Genomic DNA, 24,416 nt, shown 5'->3' with positions numbered 1-24,416 from the left:
AATGTTTGTAAACTTTTAATAAGTAAATATTACATTTTTTATTTTATTATTTTACGTATTATTACGGGTAATTTTGATAATATAATTTTTGATAGATGCATCAAAACAAGATTTTTGTGAACTCTTAAAAAAGCGGAACAATCCATTTAAAGATGACTAAGAGCTAAAAAGAAAATGAAAGCAATAATCGCAATTTGTTGTTCGAGACCCTATGATTTTATGTTACCTCTATCTTTAAAAGCTAAGTGTTTTTTTTTATATATACAATGCATGGAAAGTTGTTATATATGCTTTCTCTCTCTCTCTCTCTCTCTCTCTCTCTCTCTCTCTCTCTCTCTCTCTCTCTCTCTCTCTCTCTCTCGCTCTCTTCCCCCGAGATTTACAGAACGATTATAAGTATGGGACTATTTATATTATAATGCAAATTACAAAGTATTAATATCACAATCGTTTTCTGAAATATCACATAAATTTGCGTTTTTATTGATAATTATGAGATTAATTTTCTTATTCCATAATGAAAAAATTATCATCATTACGACTAATTATGGATTATCTTATCGCGCAAAGCGATTACACGCATCTTTTAAAAAAAAAAGTTCGAACTTAACATAACAGGATATTACGTGATTTTATTGTCTCTTAAAATTTTGTCACATCATTGTGAAAAAAATCAGCATGATAAGTAACAAAACAGCATGACAAGTAACAAAATATGCACAACAGGATTATTAATTAATTTAACAAGTTTTTTTCTATCATCATTTCTACAAGTTCTTCGAAATTTTATCATCGTCTGACACCTTGCTCGTGACCTTATAAAATCACGCTGTTTATCGCGGAATCGAACAATAAATAATACGAGAAGTCGCGCAATTATTTCGCAATATCGCACAGACTGTGAAATCATTTAGTTACAACCGACCACGCGGTGAATGACAAGCTCTTGGCAAAATTGAACACTTGGCCGAAGCTATTAAGAGCCGGCTGCGGCTTTATCGGCGTTGCTCGCAAAATACGACCCCATACCGTCGTCCCATCTTTATAACAACAGCGTGCAACCCTCGATGCTGTCATCCGCGGCAGTTATTCGCAGTCAAAGAGAAACGCGTATATACCGCGCGATTTCTCTCGAAACTTCGTTTCAAAGACACGATACTTATCCCTTCATCCTTTCCACCCTCTCCCTCTCCAAAATACGCCCACCTTCCCAACCGAGCGCTCTCGCAATGACGATCGCGCGGACTATCCCACCGGGTTATGCCCGGATGTGTTATTGTCGGAGGGTTTATGCGAAAGGCTACAAGATGTGTTTGCACCCGTTGTGTGTACGTGCACGCACGAGGGAAACGTGGGTGTACACGTGTGGCGACCGTAGAGCTCCGCAGCAACTGCGCCAAACTTCGAATTAGCGTCGGCGACGAACTTTGAGATTTACAGTACTACTGCGCGACCCCCCTCCCCCCTCCCCTCGATGTGCCACCCCCGAGCCGTTCGTGCCGCCGCCGCCGTCGCCGTCGCCGCGGTCGAAAGAATTACAGCCCCGGTACGGTGCCGCGTCGCGTATGTATGTATGTATGTATGTATGTATTTACGATGTACGCCGTGTACAAACGTGCATGCATGTAAACATGTATGCGCGGAGGAGATGTGTGAGCGTAACGCAAACAAACACGGTCACAACGCCTCGTAGCGTGGGGTAATACCTATCCCAGCGCGCGCGATATTTACGCAAGCGGATCGCGCGGTAATACCGCGCGCCTATCCGCCGAGCCCTTCGCATACATCAACCCGCATTCCGTTGGGTAAATCACGCCGGAAATCTTACATCGCCTCCCGATCGTGCGCGGGTTGCCGTAAATGAAATGGATTTCGGTGCAACCGTCCAGACCAGAGACGAATGATTAAATCGGTATCGGCGCAGAAACGGAACTAACGCGATATTATAATTCCTTCTCTCGGGCATTAAGAAATTTCTTGCCGAAATCGAATATGTTTAAAAAAAAAAAAAAAAAAAGAAATATCACGTCAGATCAGAGAAAAATGTCTGTTATTAGACCGGAATTGTAGGGATATGTAAAATTAAAACTTCCGGGAAGGGCTCGCGACGTTATGTACGTCTGAGGTATCACTTTCAAATTGCGCAGCTCTGCAACGCAGTCGTGGAGGATCAAACGAATTCGCATCCCTATCTGGATGTACAAGTATTCGGCGGTTTCCTTAACTCGGGGCATGGCATTACGGAGAACGCGGGTCAAGTTTGTGCGCGATCGAGTCAACCGAGTGAGCGAACTTTGGCCGCGTTCTAGCTTAATTCGCGGTGGCAGTTCGCTCGACCATGAAGAACGTTGTCTCATCGGCAAGCTATTGGATTTCGACAAATTCACCGCGACATCCTCGGATAAACGTTGAATTGGTACGGCTCCACGTGGACGCCTCACTTTTCGATTGCCCGAACTCGAGAAAACTTGAAAGTAAGATCAAAGATCTACACGCTTGCGATGGTGATGAGAAAATCGAACCGTTAGTAAAGTCTCTCGTGAATAAGATGCAAAAAAATTTCGACGTAAATAATAATATAACAATATGATACAAAAATTTATAAAGTCGTCTTTTATATGTTTACATATATATTTATTTGAGTTAAATGAATATCACGAATCATAAAATGAATATAAGAAAACAGATGGGATATTTCAAATTTATATGAAATTATTCATTCTTCTGAGACAATGCAAAGTGGCACGGTATAAATATCTTTATTTTCAATTCACGAATAATTCGACAAAAGATTTACCATTCGTTAAAAATATATTTTAATTTTAGTACGAGAAGGAATTATCTTTGTCTGCATAATGTCGGAAAAAGCGATCTAAAAATATTTTTGCATAATATTTTCAGTTTTTTCCGTAATATTTTCGAGATCACGTAATGTTTAAAATCGTTTCATCACGCTACATTATGATGTGTCGGCGTAATTCGTAACAAAGGAAAGTCACGGAAATTGTAATTATGCGTATAAATTAACAATCTTTTGTTTGACGATTCTGTTTGCAATTAACGAAGTGTCGTTTCGAAGCGATGATCGGCCCATTCGCGCAAAAAATCCGTCAAAATACTACAAATCTACGTCGCAATGCATCGATTGACAGTTGTCGAATGCAGAGAAAGATGCGAGGAGAGACTAACTGCACGCTCTGGAACGAAGAGACGGGGCAGTGATATATCGCCTTGCCCTTCACGATCGCGTCCGTTTCGATAAATTCCGCAAGAGTCGGAAAACCCGGCAGTCCTTCAACTCCGAATATGAAAAATCGATTAACGTCCAGCTTCATCTCGACAACAGATAACTTATTCACGAATACGTGTTCGTCAAGATTATTTTTTTTTACGATCGAGAAAAAAGGGAGTAAATATTAGCATGCATTCCTTATTATTTACGAATTGCCATGTCGATTTGAAATAAATATTTCCTTAATTTTATTAAACGTATCTTATTTTTTTAAAATAATTTTCATGAATCGATTAATAATTGAATTGATTAAATATCAGATATTTTTTGTTTTCACAAATTGAAAATTCAATTAAAGTTAAATTTACATTAAAATTAAAAAAAAATTAATTTTGTTAGCTTAAGTAAGCTTAAAGATTAATTTGAAAAACAGCCTCTTCTTCAAATGTTCGAAGGCTTATGAAATAAAAATGTCGACACGCGAATAAAGAATTATTTACGATTTTAAAAATCAGAATTAATTAAAATTTAGAGAAAAGAGATATATTATATCTTAGTGCAAGTGGTTACATTATTTGTGAAAGAGATGATTTACACCACCAAGCTAAAATAGCTATAATGTTTATCTAGGTAAACCCGATAACCCAGTGTAAAGCAAGAGTTCATAACCTCTACTCTATTTCCCTTTACGCTCCGTTGTGCGATCTTCATATAAATTCCAATCACTTTCTAATTCATATAATTTATATCTCCGCGCGAATATGCACTTTGCAACCATGGCGATTAAACAACTTTAACATTGAAGAAACTGGGCTGAAAATGTAGATTATGTAGATTTTTTTTCAAGAAAATTATATATTTTTACAATAGTTTCGTTGAAAGGGAAAGAGAAATAACGAATAGAAATAATAACAACAATTAAAACGATCTTAAAACGAAAAAAAATCTTGGAATATCTTTATATTCTTTGGATATTAATTGGATTATTCTACACAGTATCTACACAGACTAACTTGCGATGCCACGTGAATCTATCAGTTTCACGACTTCTCGCTCAAATAATTTAACATTCGCCGGAGGAGACCATGCGAAGAACGTCGGGGAATCCGTGAGGGGGATGTTGTGCGCCGCGTGCACACCTTTTATTTCTGTCGTCTGCTCGACTTTTTCGTCGCGAAGAATTTAACGCGACCGAGAAAACCGAGATGGTTTCCGTCTCTCTTTCTGCGTACAGACACGGTCGTTTCGCAGGAGAAGATGTCAGAGCAAATCCGCCGGAGCGCTCAACAGCGCGGGGGCGTTTAAGACTGCGGAGTTAAGCTCGGGGGCCCAGAACCGGAGAATGTGGTCTTCCCCGGGCCGGGCGTGTAACTACATCATACCAAGAGTATTCGAAATACTCGGCGATGAAGTATGCCACGGTATCAGAGGTCTGCGGCCTGTAACAAAGCAAGCCCTCCGGGCACTGAGTTTACACACGAGCCCAGGCATCCGCCGCCACCAGCGGGGGAACGAATGCTAATGCAAACCCCGAAAACTTTGTCGTCGATGCCAACGACCCGTTATGAGACCGATACCGCGAAGCTAATCGAGTCGACCCGAAACCGACGTAAAATCGCGGAACATTCTATTTATAACTAACAATTTCAATTTCCTCGTACGGGACATGACCAGAAATCGCCCACTGCCATCCTAAAAAACATTTTTTTCTCGTTATTATTTCTTCTAGTAAACGATTTTACATTGTTCGTGATTAAATATATCCAAATATTATTTATGTCTAAATTATGTACACAAAGTAAGGATGAACGTGCAAAAATGCAACGCTTTGCGTTCCCATATTTTGTTTTCTCTATTTTAAATGTGCACGAAAGGTCTTATATATACTATTTTACTCTTCATTGATCAGCCCATTAAAAGAACAAAGGATTTTAATGTGCCATTATGGGCTTAAAATGTATTCGTTAATCTTTTATGATCTAAAATTTTATTCCGCACCAGAATATCCGCCCGTTTCAATTAACCATTTAACCATTCAGAGTACATTACTTTCTACCTTACTTTCTTCCATATATCCCACATTACATTACTAATAGTTTAATAGAATACGAACATGTAATCTTTATATATCATTTCATTTGTTATTGATATTTCTGGCAAATAACGGCATTGTTTTCCGGCATATTACAAAAATCTAAAAATGTTTTCGACGAATTCAAATATTTATAAAAAAAAAGATAAATTATAACACAATAGAAATATTTGATTAGCGCGCATTACCTCGAGATTTTCCCACTGGCAACACCATGCGAAATGGAAAAAAATGCTTTAACGACAAAAATTCGGCCGAAAAGTAGCGAAAGCGCCCGTCATCCCCGCGTAATTCGTATGTGCGTATGCGAAGAATTCGCCGAGAAAAATGCAATTCATTGCCGGGACGTGTGCCGGTTTCGACTCCCTCATCTCCTTTCTCGCGGCCGAGTGTATCTTTCCTAAAGGACGGGCCAGCATGGCGGAACAATGCTTTTAACTTTACAGTGCCGTTTGAGTGCGCTCTTTCGACCCTCGATTATACTACAGACTAGGTTGTTAACCTGACGGCGAGGGATTTCAGGCAATAAAAACCGACTGGCGTGATTCTTCGCCTTTAATTTGATGCAACGACTCAATGTCTGCTGTAACCGGCAAACGTTGCAAACGTTGCGATTACGCATTTCTTCTGAAAATTTAATATTTCGACGTCAATGCCTACCTTTTTCAATTTGCGATTGAATTTCGCGTTTAGGTATACAAAATAAATCACCTAATATTAGAAATCTGAAATACCTCTATTATTTTCGATGATATGAAAAAATATTTAAGGAAAAACTTATTTATGACAAAGGAGGCAAACATTATTATTAAAACATTTTTTTTTATATCATAAAATTTCGACATTAAGGTCATCATCAATTTTGTAAATAAAACAACATATTTTTATCACAGTTTTATAGCTATGAACAAAAAAAAATTCCTTTCAAATAAGTTCTTTTTTAGACATTTTCTCATATAAAAAATAATGATATTTTTCAGATTCTAATATTAAGTGACTCATATATGTGATAGCTTTTTTATCAAACAGAGTAGGAAGTATTAGAAAACATTATCATATTTTACTAGCAGAAAAACATTAATTAATACGTTCGTGCAACTCAATAATAATAATTTACAGTGCTAGATGTTTAATAGCTTCATATGCCGATTTTAATATTTTCTCGATATTATAATTATATTATATATAATTATATTATAATTTTTTAAAAGTATCAGAATTAGATTTAGCAATTCAAAAAAACATATCGTTTTTACTTGTTATTCTGATAAATTAATATCGATTCATTTTTTACTCATCGCTTTTTACGATCGGTACAGTTATACGGAAATATTGTTTATAAATGAATACATTTTAATTACTTATTATTATATTAATGCGCATTCAAAAAAATATTTCGCTGATTCAACTTCTAAATGTTACACATAAAATATTGCGCTATTTTTCATATCTGCTAGAAAATTGTTTGTCATATATAGTCTTTATAGCAGCGACATTTTATCAATACATGCAAGAAAAGTTAAGTCTCATAGAAGTCAAATAACAAACACTTTTCTAGAAGATATGACTGATTATTATCTGAATGGACTCCACAGAGATTTTTTTGTCATGTTTGACAAGTAGCTCAGCTATAAATTGTTTTTATCATTTATGTTAATTAAATATAAAGCATATACGACAGCGTAATGATAGTCATTTATCCATTTTAATTAATTTTTCGTATGTAGATAATTTTTATAACTTATGACTGCAAGACTTTTTTCAATGTAAGTCAAGTATTACTTGACGTATATATTTAAAATAAAAGTTATATTCATTATAAATTGTTCTTTCATTATATTGACATTATACTTTATGTTATAAAGTTATGTTTATTTACATTATTTTTTTTTTTTTAGATATCAAAAAGCAATTTGATATTTATTTCATAGTAACTATAAATATGCGTGCAAAAGACATGCAAAAAACTGTCGAAGAGTGCGGGTACAATTTTAACGTTGCTATTAAAATTAAAAAGTAAATTCTCAAAAAAAAAAAATTAATAAAACATGTAGCACTGGTAACCAGAGTCACCAGTAAAGACTAGGAAAATTCAGTTTGCGAAAGCAGACTGTATTTGCACATTCAACCTCTACGTCATAAATTCTTGCATAATAACTTGCACAGATTTTTTTAGTTAATGTATATATGTGCTCGTGACCTCTCGGCATATATAAAGTCTTTAATATCTTGAATTTAAAGTAGCAATGCCTTCCGCAATTAGACACCGTCCGGAACAATGTAATATTCGCAGGTCCTCTCCAGATGCCGGAATGCAATATCTTTTCTCAGTTCATTGTTTTAATATAAGACAAGATAAAAATCATTACATATACATACATATCTTTAATACTGAAATTAACATAATAAATGCCTAAAAATTAGCCTTAGCGATACAAATCAGACAATAATAGTTTGATATAAGGCAATTATCACATTATGTAACATATTACGTAACAATAAAATTTTAATACAAAAATTATTTAAAGAAACTTGATAATTTTAATGTCATAAAATCAGTTTTAAACAATGATTTATATCTAACAAACTCTATATTACATTATAAAATAAAAATCAAAGCGAAGATAAATATAAAAATAAATTGTTGCAACTTTTATTTTTTATATTAATGTTTTATCTTATAAATATTTGCTTATCGTGCAAAAGACATTTTATTTGCAAAATGTTAGAGAGTTAGAGTGTTTCTTAGCTAAATACGATCTATGTCTAATTATAGATTCTTACACATGTATGATATGATAAAGTTGCATAAAGTCTATTCAACAGATATTAAATAGACTTTGAATGCATGCATTTGATGTTATTGATTATTATTGTTGATGTATCATGATACTTAAATGTTACTTTATACATATTACTTGTAGAAATATATCACTTATTTTTGTAGAAAAGAAATGCTTTTATTGTACATAATTATACATAATTTTTCAAACAGAAACAATGTTAATCAATTTTACTATATTCCATATTTTAAATAAATTCAAAATATCATTAAATACGTGCAAAATGTTTGTATGCAAATTGCTTTCATAAAAAGGAAATATTAATATTTCAAAGTTCGATGCGATAATTTATAATTTAAGTAGATGTAATGACTTCTCCCACCAGCGCGATTTAACGTGACGTATAAAACGCATGACAAGTGACCTTCTCGAACAGTATAAGATAATCTTTCACAGTGTGTCTTTCTTGTTCGTGTTTATTCAACTCATGAGCAACTGCAGCACTAGTCTGTAACAAAGGAAATCTCTCGACATATAGGTTAGAACATCATTATTTTCTAGTTATCATTACTATATTTCTAGTCATCAATACTTTGCATGAACAAATTGAGACAAAAGCAACTATATTGCGTAATAAAATCATTTTAATAAATTCTCTCAAGTGACAAATTATATTATCGTATGAAAGAAAATACTGGCATACTTCTCTCCAGAATTCTTCTTCAGAATATATAACAACAAGGTCCTGACAACTGATAAGAGAACATATTTGAATAACTAATATCTTATTAAAATAAATATTAAAATACAAAACAATTTTATAAAGTAATAAATTTATAGTTAAAATATAAAACAAACAGATAATGTTTCACATATGTTAATATAAAGTATTTAAATTTTTATTTTCTGAAACAATACAAACTATAAAATCTCGAAATTTTTCAAAAATATTTTAAAATATATTATGACATATCTTAACCTGATACTGTTTACTATCATCATAACGATAATAATATAACTTTTTCCTTATATAGAATAAGGAAGCTTCTAAAATATTTTATCAATCATTTATTAGAACATTTTATAAATCATATTAATTAAATAAGTACTATATTTCAAAGTGGATAACAAATTTTTAACGAATATTTTTTGTCATATTTAAACTAAATACGAGATTTTTCATGTCATGCTTACATTTATATTTATATTTATATGTAGCTTTATTTATATATTTATTTGTAATTTTATATATTTGAAAACACGTAATACAGCATAATTCAAGAAAGTAGATCTATCATTTCGTTGTTCAATAAGGCTACAAGGTTATAAAACAGATTTACTCAAGGTTGCTACAAGGTTATAAAACAGATTTACTCAGTTGACGAAACATTCATATCTTTTTAAATATGTATATTTTTATATATTTGCAATGCCAGTTATATTGTAATTATAATAATTTTAATAATATTTTAAAATTATGTTAAATTAACATAAATACTTTTTATGATATCTTTAGCTCTGTAACTGCTATATGTTATTTATATAAAATAAAGATTCAATAACTGATTTAAATTAAAGTTATTGAATTCTTATTTGACATCACACTTTACATTTTTAAATTATGCCACTAAACAAAATTTTACGTAACATCATCTTTATAACAAACATATTCAAATATCTTTTTGGAATTTGTGTATTCTTTCTAGAAAATTTGGAAATTAAAAAAACACGATACTTTTAATATCTTTGAATAAACCATTTTATGTCTTTTCATTTTGTTAGATTGTCAATCCAATTAACAGTAACGTAATGGCCAATATTATAATTTTCCATTTCACAACGTAACGTGTTGCATAACACATGTGTGCACATTTGTATTATTGAGTTGGGAATTATAACATTCACGTTATATTATTCTTAGTGTTCACTTTTACTTTTGTAGAAAATTTCACTTTTTTCACTTGTTTATTTTATGATAGCTCATTTTGTTTTTATTTTTATCTTCTTTCTTATTTTTTGTTTTCCTCAAATGTAGATAGATTTCAATAGATAACTTATCAGATAACGCTGATAACGCTATGGAAGTTTCACAATATCCAAATGAAAAATATTCTATATTTTGTTGAATTATTCTGTGCTGCTGTGAAAGTAGTAGTTTCTATAGTACTATCAAATATCTTCATCATAAAACATACATATGAAATCAAAATCATATTTTTTTCATTTTTTAAAACTTGAATTTTCTTTCAGCCATTGTACATTTTTATTTAAACTTCATATTTTTCAAATTGTATTTTTTTTATTTATTTAACCAAAAATGCAATATAACAATTCTATTTAACAATTCTATAAACAATAAATATTTTAAATAAATTTTTCTTTGAAAATGGATGATAAATCAGACAAAAGATAGATTTAATAATTGAAATGATTTCTATATTGATGATTTCTATCTTGAAAGCTTAAAGTATTTTGATATTTATATTACTTGGCATTAAAAAAATCACATTTAATATTGAATTTTATTATTTTTTCATTTCTAAAAATATGTTTATTATTCAGTCTTATTTTAATTTTATAAATTTTTATAATATAAAATAATTTTAAAATAAAATAAGTAAAGTTTGCAAAATTAAATAATTTAAATATCCGTCTCATATACCAAAAAAAGTTAAAAAAGTTAAAACATTTTAAAGTATAAAAAATTTAAAATTTAAATATTATAAACTAGAAATTAAATAGTATAAACTAGAAATTTTGAATGTCTTAAAAAGACTCATGATATTAAAACTTTACATAGGTGTTTTTGCGTCATTGAGCGCTACTACGTATTTTTGAATCAGTATTTTATTTATTATTTGATAGATATGCAACATACATACATACATAACAAGATATAAATATGTATATCTTAATAAGTTTGAATACGTTTCCTAAAATACATGTATTCATTATCAAGTTTCATTCAATTAAATGTGTTGGAATTTTTTTCGATTAACTTGTTACAAATATATTGTATATATATTTATCGGAAAAAATGATGTAATTATCGACTCTGAAAATGTCACATTGTCGATGTATGCCTCGAAGCGAGAACGGACAAGCACTCGCATAATGCGATTACAAAATTTCATCTGACAAGATTCTCCCATCTCGCTAGAATGCACTTCGCATAAGTACAACGATTTCGTGCTCGAAAAACACTTCTCGCTTTCAGTCATAATTTTCGAACATCATGTCGCGCTTGCGTTCTCCGAGTAATCGTCCGAAAGACAGATTGAAAATATGCCTTAATGCAACTTTACAAACACAATAGTCACTCTTGTTCGATTTTTTGACATAAAAAAATGTGGATAAAAATTTTTCTTTTCTTTACAGTTAGAGACGAAAATTTCGGAAACATAATAAAATCCAATAAAGCAAATAAACTGTGTGTTACAAATTTTAAATGAATTATTCTTGAGAAATCTGATAAAATGTAGGTATAGTTATTTTTTAATCATTTATAAACATATACAATGAATATTCAGAAAATAAATGTGCTAATTAACTTTTTATTTACATTATATTTACTCTAATATCTATAAATTATGTACTTGTTTTCTGTTGCAACAATTACGTCGCAACACTTTCTGACCGAGATGTATAAAATACACTGCATAATTTTACAGCAGACATCGTAGTTATTATGCAGGATACATTAGAAGATTACTAAATAATATTTATTACTGTTTGCAATAAATGTTTATCTTAGTCTTAACCAATTGTTCATTAATCATAATTAATTATTATTTTCGATCTCATTAAAAAACTTTGAGTTGAGTTTCATCTTTAATCAACAAAGAACATTTATGAGAGTAATTAATGTTTTTACATAAAGTAATTGTTCAGATTGTTTTTCTGTATTTATAACCATGGTCTATCTATAGACAGCCAACTTGTGTAATGCATTTTATATACCTTGAATATCAAACGCCGTCAATATTTTGCGTCATTAGCGCTTTCTCAATCATCTGAGCATCCAAAGCGATCTCATCGCTCTTCGCCGTTCGTGAAAGATAATTATGCGCAAACATCGGACAGGTAAACGCAATCGTGCCAAAGTAAAGCGGATTGTTAACGCCAGCGACAGAAAATCGCGTGGACCTCTTCAAACATTTGCGAATCTCCGTGAGAAATCGATCGAGTTGGAACGTGACAATGCAAATCGATGATATTACATCGCCGGCGAGACGATATTTTTCACCGCGGAATTATTATTAATATCCGACAGAAAAAATGACTTGGTAACGAAAATTTAACGATATTATGCAAAATCTAGTAGCAGAGTAGCTCTTAGCTCATGAATGTAAATGGTGCTGCAAAATCAACGATCATATAATTTAGTTGTGCAAAAATCAAGAGGGCTACGTAAATATTACGTTTTTATTATTTAGTAATCAAGTAATTACAAATTTGTTATTATTGGTATTAACGGTATTACGTTTGGTCGTATTATTAGCGCAAAAAAAGAAATAAAAAATAGCGCATTATGCAAGAATAGTGTGCCACGATGCAACGCTTATTTTTATAAACTATTACCTTTATGCCACGCTTTTTTAAATTCCATAAAATAAAAGCTCGCGTCACCATTCCTTTCCGAGCGATTCACGATTTCGACGACACTTCTAAGGCGGCAAATCATACTATGTATGATCCTGTGTTAGGAATAACGATCCCGGTTGTGGTTTTCGCAACGACGCGAACTGAATTGCGTTTGACAAAATCAGGCGAGCCGGAAAGCGGTAAGGCGCGCGTAACGCAGGCTCCGCACGCAGACCGGCACTGCAGAAGAACCAATTTTGCAAAACGTCACGGCGATTATTATAAAAGGGGCCCATTATAATATGTCGTAGTGTCAGCGCAAGGTACTGCCGAGTTATCGTCGATTTTCCGCACGCCCGAGCGAGCACTTTGCCCGTGCTACTCTCTCGCGGTTCTGACGATATTTCGCGTCGGCCAGCGATTTCGACACGGAACGCACTTCGTGCGTTTTATCGACGGTCAAACGACTCGCGTAAAAGCGACGATACGCGCTGCTTTTAATTTGTGGTAGATAAAGTCAGCCGTAATTCCGATGTAACTTCGTTCTTTCCTATAAAGTTCCGAATAAAACAATGTTCTAGATGTTGTTTCGTAAATTTGCGCCTTTCATTAAAAATATTAGTTTTTTACAGATATATTTGCCATAAAAGGTTAATTTTTTGTAATTATATGAAAATAACGCATTTGGGACTTACTACTCTCGTTATAATTCTGTAGTTTTTATTTTTTTAAAGAAATGTAATTCTTCCAACATTTATTTTCGACCTTTTTTTTCAAAGGATATAAAAATATCGAGAAAATAATTTTAAAATGTAACTTATATTTTATTAACAAATAATACCTCAAAATTTTTTGAACGCATATTGCGTACTCTACAATCTTTTTATCAAAAGTAAGACAACTATTTTTAAAACAAGAATAATCTGCGTTATCAAAAAAATTTAAAGACATAAGTTTATCTTGTGATAACTGCATACACTTTATATCTGTAAATAATGGATATTAAGTACATAGATTAGAAGAGTGTATCGCGATACTATATATAGTATATTTCATAATACATCTTCACGTTATTTTACTATCACTGATTTTCGTAGACAGAAGGATCTACGAACGTGGCGGCGGTTCGTCGAAAAAAAAGTAACAAAGAGGACACGGAAAACGATGTGGGAGAGAGAAGGTAGCTCGCAACCCCGCAGGCGGTCGCGGCGACGTTATTTATTGCTCGGGCCGATGAGTGTCATTTAAAATTTCGATATAAATTAATTTAAGGGGGTAAAGGGGGTTTCCAGGTCGCAGTGGTGCGGGGCGTAATGGCTCGGAAAATGAAGTTCTTGTAGCCTCGCCGAGAGAGAATCTCGCCCGCCCCGCCAGCCCCCCGCGTCCCTCCTGTTCTCCGCTCTAGCACCCTTACCCTTGTGCCTCTTCGCCACCTCGAACGTGTGCCACCCTCTCCATCCCTCCGCACCAACCTTCAACTTCATCCCCTTTCATCCTTCCATCCCCGCACCTCTCTGCTCTTATATCCTGGATCTTACCCGCTCGCTTGCTCGCTCGCTCGCTCGCTCGCTCGCTCGCGAAGACTCAACATTGCCTGGTGAAATATCCCTTTGCCTCCGCTCCGCCAGGCTTCCATCCACGCCCAAGCACTCCGCCTCGCCATTATCTTAAGTAAACAGACTACCTGCGCGCCGGGGAATTCCAGATAAAGTCACATGTTATCAAAATCCACCCCCGCCCCCCCGCAGCCCCTGCCGCTCGCTCGCGACCGCCCTCAAAGCGTCCTCCTGAGCGCGTAGCCTGTCGTTAATTCCGTTAAGTCGCGGCCTTACGTTCAACGCGGTAAGCAGCAGCATTGCGAAATCGCTCGATTCCGGAGAGCAAACGGCGCGCCGCTTCTAGCGGAAGTCGACTGTGTCCTAATGAGGAATCTCGAAATGATATCGGCAGTCGCTCAGATTCGTGCACGTTGCGATTCATCGCGAGACACTTCCACTTCCGAAAACATCCATATGAAGAGAAGATGGAAACGGTTGTTTTTATATTACCGGCGTGTCACCTTCAAAAGGGACTTACGTTGACGAGCATCCTTATGTTTTCGATAGAAAGTCATCGGGAATTTCCGACTTTTCGATTGACTTTCCACGTGAGATTTTCTAAGTTTATTTAACGACACGATGATATGCTTGGAAGAAGAGAGTAAAGTAGATTACGGTATAATGTGATTGAAAGTATTATGTAATAAAACGGAATTTTTTAAAAAATTTTGAAGACAATTTTTCTCAAAATTATGAGGTAAATATTTATTGTAATTTTTTAATGCCACTATCTTGGTAATTGGATCAAAAAGCCTGATATTCTTTTTTATTCTCTCTTTTACTTTATGACTAAGATATTCTTAAAGCCAGGTAATTTATGTTTCATCGCAAAGAGTTTGGATTCAAAAGGATTAAAACTAAAAAGTAGCCTTCCGATGTGTGCATTATTATAATCAGCTTACAGAGATCGGAAAAATTATACGCTTTAATTTTCGTAAAACGAGCTCTTGAGACATAATGTACAAAAAAGATATAAACTAATAAGGCATGTAATTTGCCTTAAGTTTTTCGGCATGTAATTACGAAACATAACAGAACGAGGGTAGGAAGGTAACAGAGATTCTCACTTGGGATTCTCTCGGCATTCAATCTCTTCAACCTCGGGATCATAAGTATTCCCAGGGTGTCTAGGCATGTCGCATGAGGCCAAGAATTGTCGGTATGTGGCTCCAGTGTCCCAGTATGGCCGCTACAATCAGAGTGGCACGCGCCCTCGACCACCCCTTCTCCGTGTAACGTCCCAAAGCTTCCTTAACCTCCCTCTGGAACCTCCTCCGAGACCTCATCCACGACGTCGACGACTAGACTAACCCCGAAGAGCGATTCTCCAGCACTTCAGCGATTCCCGAGAACGCCTCCCCCTCTTCCCCCTCGCGCGAATACTCGAAAACGAGCGGCTAGATACCGGATGCACACCGTCGCATGCATTCCCGTGGATGCGGTGCATATGTCGTCGGGAACGCCGGAAGTCGGTTTGCTTGCAATCTAATCATACCAATATGCGTACTATTCTTTTCACATTCATTTCACTTATCCATTTATTCTTTAATACATAATAATAAAATCAAGAGTCTTGACAAAGTGAAAATTGTAGAATGTGTCACTTAGTGTTGTCACACATGAAATCAGCACTGAAGAGTAAAAATTCTTTCTAAAAATCTTGGTTTCCTCAACTCTTTCAGCTCAAGAGTTTTTAAGATTTAGGATCGAAAAGCGCATGCACTTAGTGCAAGCATCCAGAAAAACTTAAAGTGCTTTTAGCTGGAACATTTTACAAGACGTCCCAAAATTAATCACTTTTTTTCTATATTGCTTATTAATTACCATTCAATAAATAAAAATACAATTTATTAATTGCTCATATTTATTTTAATCTTAAATTTTTACCTAATAAAATATTTGTAAAATTATTTTAATTAATGATTGTCTACACTGCACTCACAGATTTTTTCAGTCATGTATTTTCCACTATTATGATCAGTCATAGCAATTCTTTTGTGTGTATTATTTTTTAAAAATAATTAAATTATCAATATAAAAATCTTGTTTTTGTATATCTTGTTTTTAAAAAATTATGCATTAAAAAGCAACTTCAACTAAAAATTTCATTGCTGTAATAGAAAATGCAATTGAAAAAAAGAAAAGTTTGTAAACGTAATCAAATATTTATTACTTGATATTGTTCGAAATTGCTATAAGTAAATCGCGCCTGAAAGCGAGACGCGCAACACGCGAAGCGCACGTGACGATCGATCCGCGGCGATCGATTACTCTAAATTATCCGATCGATGGCGCCCAAGTAGTCCGTCGATACCTATCACGCGGAAGTAATCATGCTTATCAGCCACCCTTCAAGGGCGGCGTTGTTTCGCAATCGACGGAACGTTTGTGTGTGCTATCGATTGGCCGAAAATCACATGATTCGTCGTGTCAATCGCTGATAGGACGAAATCGATCGGATGATCCCGCAAGCTTCTCGAAAAGCTCTCGTTACCAAAATTCTCTGCGATCGTAATCCTTGCTCTTGGAAAGTATACCGTGCTCGCATCAAGTCAATGCTCTTGTCGTTCTCTCGCTCTTGTCGTACTCGTAAGTTCAGCTTGTATCGTAAGTTAGACTTGTCATCTCACTCGTCTCGTAATAACGTTACGTAAATCATCGTTGCGAAAGACTTTTCGGCGAAGCATTTTGAATCGTGGCGAATCCTTAGTTCACATTCTCTCTCGTCACATTGAGATAATGCCTCGAACTCGACAAGAATATTTACTACGAGCATTCTCAAAGAGCGAATTCTCAATGACACGTGCGCGTATCTCAGCTTGACGAAGCAGCACGTCGTCATTCGTTAAGTTCGATCAAGATGCAAGAGCTTGCGATCATTCTCTCATCACGTGACCACGCAATTCGTATGAACTATTCAACCCAGTGCGTGCAATCTGCCTAGCGAACATCTATTCTATCTTATCAACGTGTACGCCACCATCAGCCTTTATATTCTGTACATTTCACTGTAAAAAATTGACTTATTAAATTAGTGTGATTTGTCTCAAGAATTCTTGTCATTCTATCATCTATCGGATATTCTCAGTCGAGGGTCGTTCCAGCGAACGGCGTCTCAATTCCGCACAGATATTTTAAATCTGAGTATATAAAATTTGAAGATTCAAAGTAGTAGCAATTTAAATAAACAATATAAATAAGGTGATCAATTTTAAGGCATCATATATACTAAATTTATAATTTATAATTAAATTTATTTTTAATATAAATTTGTATATAAAGTAAACCTTAATTAATGAACTTGGTTTTTCGCGTTCATGTAATTGCTACGACACGTATTTAATTTTATTTTTAATTTATTTTTACTTATTTTTAATTTATGCAATTTTGTTTATAAAACTTTTATAGTTATATAAATCATGAACATTTCAACAAAGTCATCTTACATAATTTCTATTTTCGCACTACTATCTGCTATTTTATTAAGCCGTGTGTAAAGTGTTATCAGACAATATCAGATAACTTGCCCGAGCACAAAAAATATTATTGTACTTCAAGAGAGTCGGAGAAAACCGAGAAACTCGAACTAAGGTATTTAAGAATTTCCCGTACTTTTTCCTCACGATTATGGCCACCGCGTGGAACTCGTGGCACGCTTCTCTACCCACATATAAACCCCAGGAGGATCGCATTCCCGTCCATCCCTCCGCCCGATATCATCCTGTATATCCAAGGACATCCAACTGAATGCCAGAGGAACACCATGCCATACATTCTAATGGAAACAGAATAATCGCCAGAGTTTTTTTTTGTCATTCTTTCTATCACATTATGTTAAATATTATTCGAATATTGCGCACGATATTAAATTTCGCTTAATTATCGAAAATTTTATTATTTTTGAGATTCATATGTATTATCATTATATCATTCAAGTAGTTTTAATTAATTATTTGTTATATCAGTTATTGTCACAATTAATTATTTCAAATAATGTAACTAAAAGGAGATGTGTTAATTAATTTATTTAAAAAAGATGTACGTATAACATCTTGTAAAACCCAAGTTTATTACATAAGTTTTAAATTTTATCTTTTAAAAAATATCATAGAAAATAAAAAAAGTATCACAGATGTAATAAATATTTATATTTATATAGAAATTTAATTTGAATAAACATTCGTATGTATATGAGAATATAGTTATGTATATAGAATATAGAATAAAAAATGTGAACTTGTATAATTTATGTGTCTCGTTTCTATACGCGATTTACTAAATACATTTTTTAATTTTATTGTTGCATTTACTATAAATTCCAACAATTTTGTTCTCGATTTCGTGACACCACAAATTTAAAACTTTACACGTTGATAATATACAATTTTGTGCTCAAACAAAATAATGTGATCATAGACTCTCAATGCTATTTATTTATTTACAACAACGGCGTCTTGATAATAAATATTAAATATTTTGTAACTCACCATTGTAGCAATCACCTTTTCGATTATTTCGTCTTTTATTTTTCCATTTCTTTATCCTCAAATAAATGCAAATAGTTCCGCGTTTTCTTATTCGAATCGTTTTCATCTCGTTAAATTCACTAGAAACAAACTGCGAAATTAAACTGTGCTAATGGCAAAGCGAAAATGGCATTTTTTTCATGAAACCATAATCTCGTCGTACCAATCTCATCAAATCAACATGCATGATGCGCGAGTTTACGCCAGAACGAAGTAATAGATAATGGAGAATACATTTAATATAACATAATATAAGATATCTGTTGACACCAAGTTATGAATATTTTTCAATATTTCAAATCGCGAAATCGAGTACATGTCACTCCCCGCCGAGTGATAATGCGCAATTACAGCGCAATCTCGCGGCCATCTTTACGTATTATGATCGTAATTTAACGCGCTGATGATAAACATTTGACGCATAATAAAAACTACTCAGAAACAAATAAGCTTAGATAATAAAAATGGATAATTACATTTTTTTTATTTCGCTTGAAATAGAATTTTCTTGGAGTAGAATAGGAAAATCTATATTGTTCTGATTTTAATAATGGATATCCAGCCAAATAAAATATCAAATATCCTTAGTGAAAATTTTAAATAAATAACTTATTGGATTTATATAATTAATTTTTATAATTTTAAATACGTTAATTAAAAATATTTTATTCTACAATAAAAATTTAGATAATTTTAGATAAATGTTATTTTCTATTAATCATTTTAATTTAAAAATATGTTTATATTATTTTTCAGCTAGAAATATCACAATCTGTGGGACGAACTCCACGTTATTGTAAAGATGGGAAAAATATATGAAAGCCGCCTGGAACGACCAACGCCGAACGTATCTTTGGGAGAAATCGTACTGGACAAGTTGCGTGAGAATGGCGATCGTGTTTATGCAGTATGTACCGTAATTACGAAACGCATGATAGCGATTGCCAATTACGGGATGATCGCCTGCGAAATTTCGCGATGTAATAACAGAGTGTGTCAAAACAACACAAAAATTTTTTGTAATCCCATCGGCGTTAATTGCCAGAGGCAAAATTCGTGAATTCCATTTCTGAATTTCCCTGACGCATTATACGCCGCTAAATAATAAATTGGCTTCTGGTTTGTTCATTTTGCATTCTTATATCAGTTCTGTTTTATGTGTTCCAGACACTGTTTTATGTACACTAGACACTCGCAAAAAAATTATATTCTTTGAAAAGTAATACATAGATGTTATTAATACATCAAATGTACAGAAAAAAACATTTTACATATAAATATTTCAAGATAAGGAATAATCTAATTTTTTCGTAGTTATGCGTTCTAGTATGCATAGCAATTTTTTAATTTAAACTAGACACGTATTCTCTCGTATCTGTATTTTTAATAGTAGGTTTTTGAATATAATTTCGCTTAAAATGCATGATACATTTTAACGTGCGTTAAAAGACTCGACTACTCATTTCAGGCGATTAAAAGAGATCCTCTCTATCTTCAGAATATCTGATGGTTAAATTAACTTTACATAATTGTAAAGAGGTATTTTTTTTTTATAGATAGACGGACCAACTCGCAAACAGATAACGCACAGAGAAATACTCGAGAAAAGTGTAAAATTGGCAAACTTTCTTCAAAGGTACGGGATAAAAATGGGAGACAGAATTGGCATCGCAACTGAAAATCGATTGAATTGGTTAATACCAGCTTGTGCGACTTTTTATCTGGGTGCTATATGCACACCATACAGTTTTATGTACACGGAGTGTGAGTAAAAGTATTGTCATCCAATATTTTACACGCATACATGTATATTTTTCGTATTACACATGTTTTCTTGCAAGTGAAACTACTAAAATATAAAAATAATTATGCAAGTTTTATGTATAATAATTTGAAGACATTTATATTATATTCATAACAAGTTTAATTCGTCTTATATAAATAATTCTTCTCATATACAGGATTTAAATACTAATTCTAAATGTTCATTGTTCAGATGAGTATAAGCACATATTAAACATCGGAAAGCCACGTATTATTTTTGTGTCTCATCGCACCGAACTTCTTTTGGCCAAAATCCTACCAACCTTATCCTGGAAAGTGGAATTAATACAAATGGACGATCAACCACTTATGGCGAATGTTCGTACGTTGACGGACATCTTGAATAAGGAACCAGCCGTAAATTACATGACATATAAAGCTGCAGATATCGGTGACCCCAGTCGGCACCCATTAGTTATTCTCTGTTCGAGTGGAACCACGGGATTGCCCAAAGGAGTAACGTTATCCCATAAAAATCTAATAGCGTTTTTAACGAAAATAAGGCAAGTTGTACAAAGATATGCCTATTAATCAACATACATTTTGAAATTTCATAAAATTAAATTAACGTATATTTAATCGAAAACGCATGGTTTCAAACAGATTTGTACTTCACTGTTTGAATATTTAATTCAAATAGAGATTTAATTTTAATACGAAAGTTAATATGTTACACTAATTACTTCAAAATTGAAATTATCACTGTTATTCTAATATATTTCTATCTATTTCTAACTTTAATTTTTTACTATCAACTTTAATTCTCACGATTTAATCGCAAACTGCACATGTACAAAAAAAAACAGTGCAATCTTTTTTTGCTTTGATGAAATACCATTAAGAATTTCGCTTTTGAATTGAATTTAAATATGTCGGATCTAATTTCAAAATACAGCCAACCTAGATACCTAGATACGAAGAACGGCAGAATATTGTTGCTCGTGCCGTTTTATCACGGCTATGGAATGAGCCTGCTGTTCGTTTGTCTTTACTCGAATTCCACCGCGATTATAATGCCAGCCTTCGAGCCGAAACTCTTCCTGACCCTGATACAGGAATATAAGATCACTCATGTGCCCACCGTGCCGTCGATCCTGACGTTTCTGGCGAAGCATCCGTTAGTGGAAAGGTACGACTTTCGCAGCGTGAGAGAACTCATCTGCGGAGCGGCGCCGCTTGCGAAGGACGTAAGTTTTCTTCTGTCATCGTGAAGTTTGTCGTCCCTCTGCCTGCCAGCCAACCCCCGGCCAAGTTATCGCGGCAAGAAAAGCAGCCATCGAGGGGGCTAAGTGCCGAAGTGAGTCCTCGATGCCGCGGCGCGGTGGTGAGAGGATCGAACGGAGGACTGCGAGAGGGAAGTCTCGGGAAGTCGTCGCGTTTTCACTAGGCACGGCCCGCGAGTAACTTTATCGCTCGTTCGTTTTTGTTTAACCGGTTCATGAAGTCGCTAAGAAGGAGTGGAGGGGGGGGGGGGAGAAAATAAAAGGCCACATTCGCGAGTTTCACAATCGCGTCTTTCGGAAAATACGAAACTGATCTCTTATCGACAGACACGGCGTAAAGGGTGGGAGGTGGGAGGAGAGGGATGGAGCTCTTAAAGTTTCAAAAACCAAACACGCCTCTGAACTTAAATGTCCCTCGAATGCCACTTTCCAGTTGGATATCCAGTTGTCTTTGTCTCCCGCGCGATTGAGAAACAAAATTTGCGATAAAACAAACGCTAAAAATGAGAGAAGAAAAATGCTGTGAAAAATATATTTATTAATTTCTTAGTTGAACAAAACTCACACTGCCGAGAATTTTGCTTCTGTATGACATTTTTAGGTCGTACTCTTACAAGCCAATTAAAACTAATTTAATTAATTAATTAATTAGACTGATCGAATTAAAAATTGCTTGATGTCGATTACAATTACAGTTCGGAAATAGTGGTTAATCTAAGTAATTCAAAGTAATTTGTTTATTCTTTTCTTTCGCAGATGATAGCTGCAGTGAAAGGTCGTCTTGGCATAAAAGCTATTCGCAATGGCTACGGCATGACGGAGCTGTCGATAGTGAGCGGATTGAGCTCGCGCGACGATGACGATGACGATTCACACGAAACTCCACAATCCGGCGTACCCCTACCTGGTTTTCTTAGCAAAGTCGTCGATATCGAGACACAAGAGACGCTCGATGCTGGTCAGGTGGGCGAGATCTGCTACTTGGGAGAGCAAGTAATGTTGGGTTATTGGGACAACCCTGAGTCCACCAGGCAAACCATCGACCAGGACGGATGGCTTCACACCGGCGACATTGGCTACTACGACGACAAGGACAGGTTGCACGTGATCGATCGCGTTAAGGAGCTGATCAAGTACAAAGGCTTTCAGGTCTCACCGTCGGAAATAGAGACGGTTTTACTATCGCATCCCGAGGTGAAAGACGCCGCGGTCGCCTCGAAACCTGACGAACGCGATGGAGAGAGGGCCGTAGCTTTTGTAGTAAAGCAACCAGGTGCTAAAGTCACCGCCAAGGATTTGCACGACTTGGTCAAACGTAAGTTATCATTCAGCCAAAGATTCTCTTCGGTATTTTATAAATTTCATTATTATTAATCATTAAGACGTTATTTAAATTCTGAAAATATTTCGAGAAATTCTCTGCCGTCTTGTTCCTTTCATACTTTATTTAACTTTTGGTCCGAATAAAATTTTATTTTTAAGTTTTCTCGACACTTTAAAATAAGAGAAAAATAGAAATATATTCTAAAACAGATTTTAAAAAATATTAAAAGTATATGAATGCTTAATTAATTAAAAATAAGAAATTTAATGAATTGTTTGCAACAATATAATGTGTTAATATCATCGCGTTTCAATTTAAATTTATAAGTAAAATATACTGTTAATAGTGAAAAAACGAATGATATAATAGCATTTAATGCTTACATTATTAGCTTATTAGCGACGTGGCATTGTAATATTATTAAATATGCTGTGATTAACAAACTTGTTAATTTTATCCCGGTTGTCTCTGTAACTTAAATATACGGTGCAGCGAGAGCATAGAAATATTCCATCTTGTCTTGACATTGCATTTTAATAGCAAACGCAAGCCGAGCGACGACCTGTACATACATTAACCAAGCAATTCAATTTATCTTGCAGAGAAACTGTCGCCGCAAAAATGGCTGTATGGCGGAGTGCAATTTATCGATGCCGTACCGAAGTCTCCTTCCGGCAAAATTCTACGTCGCGAACTTCGGGCAATGATCGCTAAGCTATAATAGTAAAGATCGCATATCGATATGTGCTCAAAGAAATTTCCTTTAATAAAAACCAAAAAGTACAACTAAATTAAAAGTTTATGTTTATTAAAAGTTTATTAAAAGATAATGATAATAATAACATTTTTAATATCTCCGTAATTGCTCGAAGAAGAATTTTATGCATGTATTATTCTGTGTTAAAAAAATATATCTCTGTGTTAAGAAGACGGAGATATATATATATATATATTGCTGCGAGAAGAGGAGCGATTAAACAATACGAATTTCTTCGCTGCAGAAACGCAAATTTATCGCAGCTTGTTGTCGCGTTGATTAATTTGTAAATAAACCATTGAACGATTGTGACTAAACACGAGTGCGCAGTGGCCCGGTTCCACCCCCGAATATAACGGGAGGGACGATGTAGCGAGATGGTGTTTCGCGGTTATTACGCGATATCACTCTTGCGCCAACCCATAGTACTATGAAAATAAGTGAAGAAACCTGTTGCGTTACACACATTGATG

The 24,416-nt window shown here is 34.2% G+C and overlaps 1 protein-coding gene and 1 long non-coding RNA gene across 2 annotated transcripts; one reads left to right on the top strand and one right to left on the bottom strand.

Moving 5' to 3' along the window:
• Positions 1-7,204: 7,204 nt before the first annotated feature.
• On the bottom strand, positions 7,205-12,906 carry LOC148936599 (uncharacterized). Its single transcript, XR_016139072.1, has 2 exons — positions 12,689-12,906; positions 7,205-8,859 (listed from the first exon to the last, which is right to left on the bottom strand). It is a non-coding gene; the product is annotated as an uncharacterized LOC148936599 (long non-coding RNA).
• LOC105428522 (luciferin 4-monooxygenase) lies at positions 8,529-24,028 on the top strand. Its single transcript, XM_011640896.3, has 7 exons — positions 8,529-8,645; positions 19,572-19,722; positions 20,372-20,579; positions 20,812-21,142; positions 21,535-21,826; positions 22,619-23,177; positions 23,789-24,028. Exons 2-7 carry the CDS (start codon positions 19,618-19,620, stop codon positions 23,905-23,907), a joined length of 1,614 nt encoding a protein of 537 aa, XP_011639198.2. The 5' UTR covers positions 8,529-8,645; positions 19,572-19,617; the 3' UTR covers positions 23,908-24,028.
• Positions 24,029-24,416: the final 388 nt, after the last annotated feature.

The sequence above is a fragment of the Pogonomyrmex barbatus genome, unplaced genomic scaffold (genome assembly GCF_055798465.1).
Source record: "Pogonomyrmex barbatus isolate J1 unplaced genomic scaffold, ASM5579846v1 scaffold2, whole genome shotgun sequence".
Classification (NCBI taxonomy): Eukaryota; Metazoa; Arthropoda; class Insecta; order Hymenoptera; family Formicidae; genus Pogonomyrmex; species Pogonomyrmex barbatus.
Note: the sequence above shows the minus strand (reverse complement) of the source record. Positions and strands in the feature narration are given on the sequence as shown.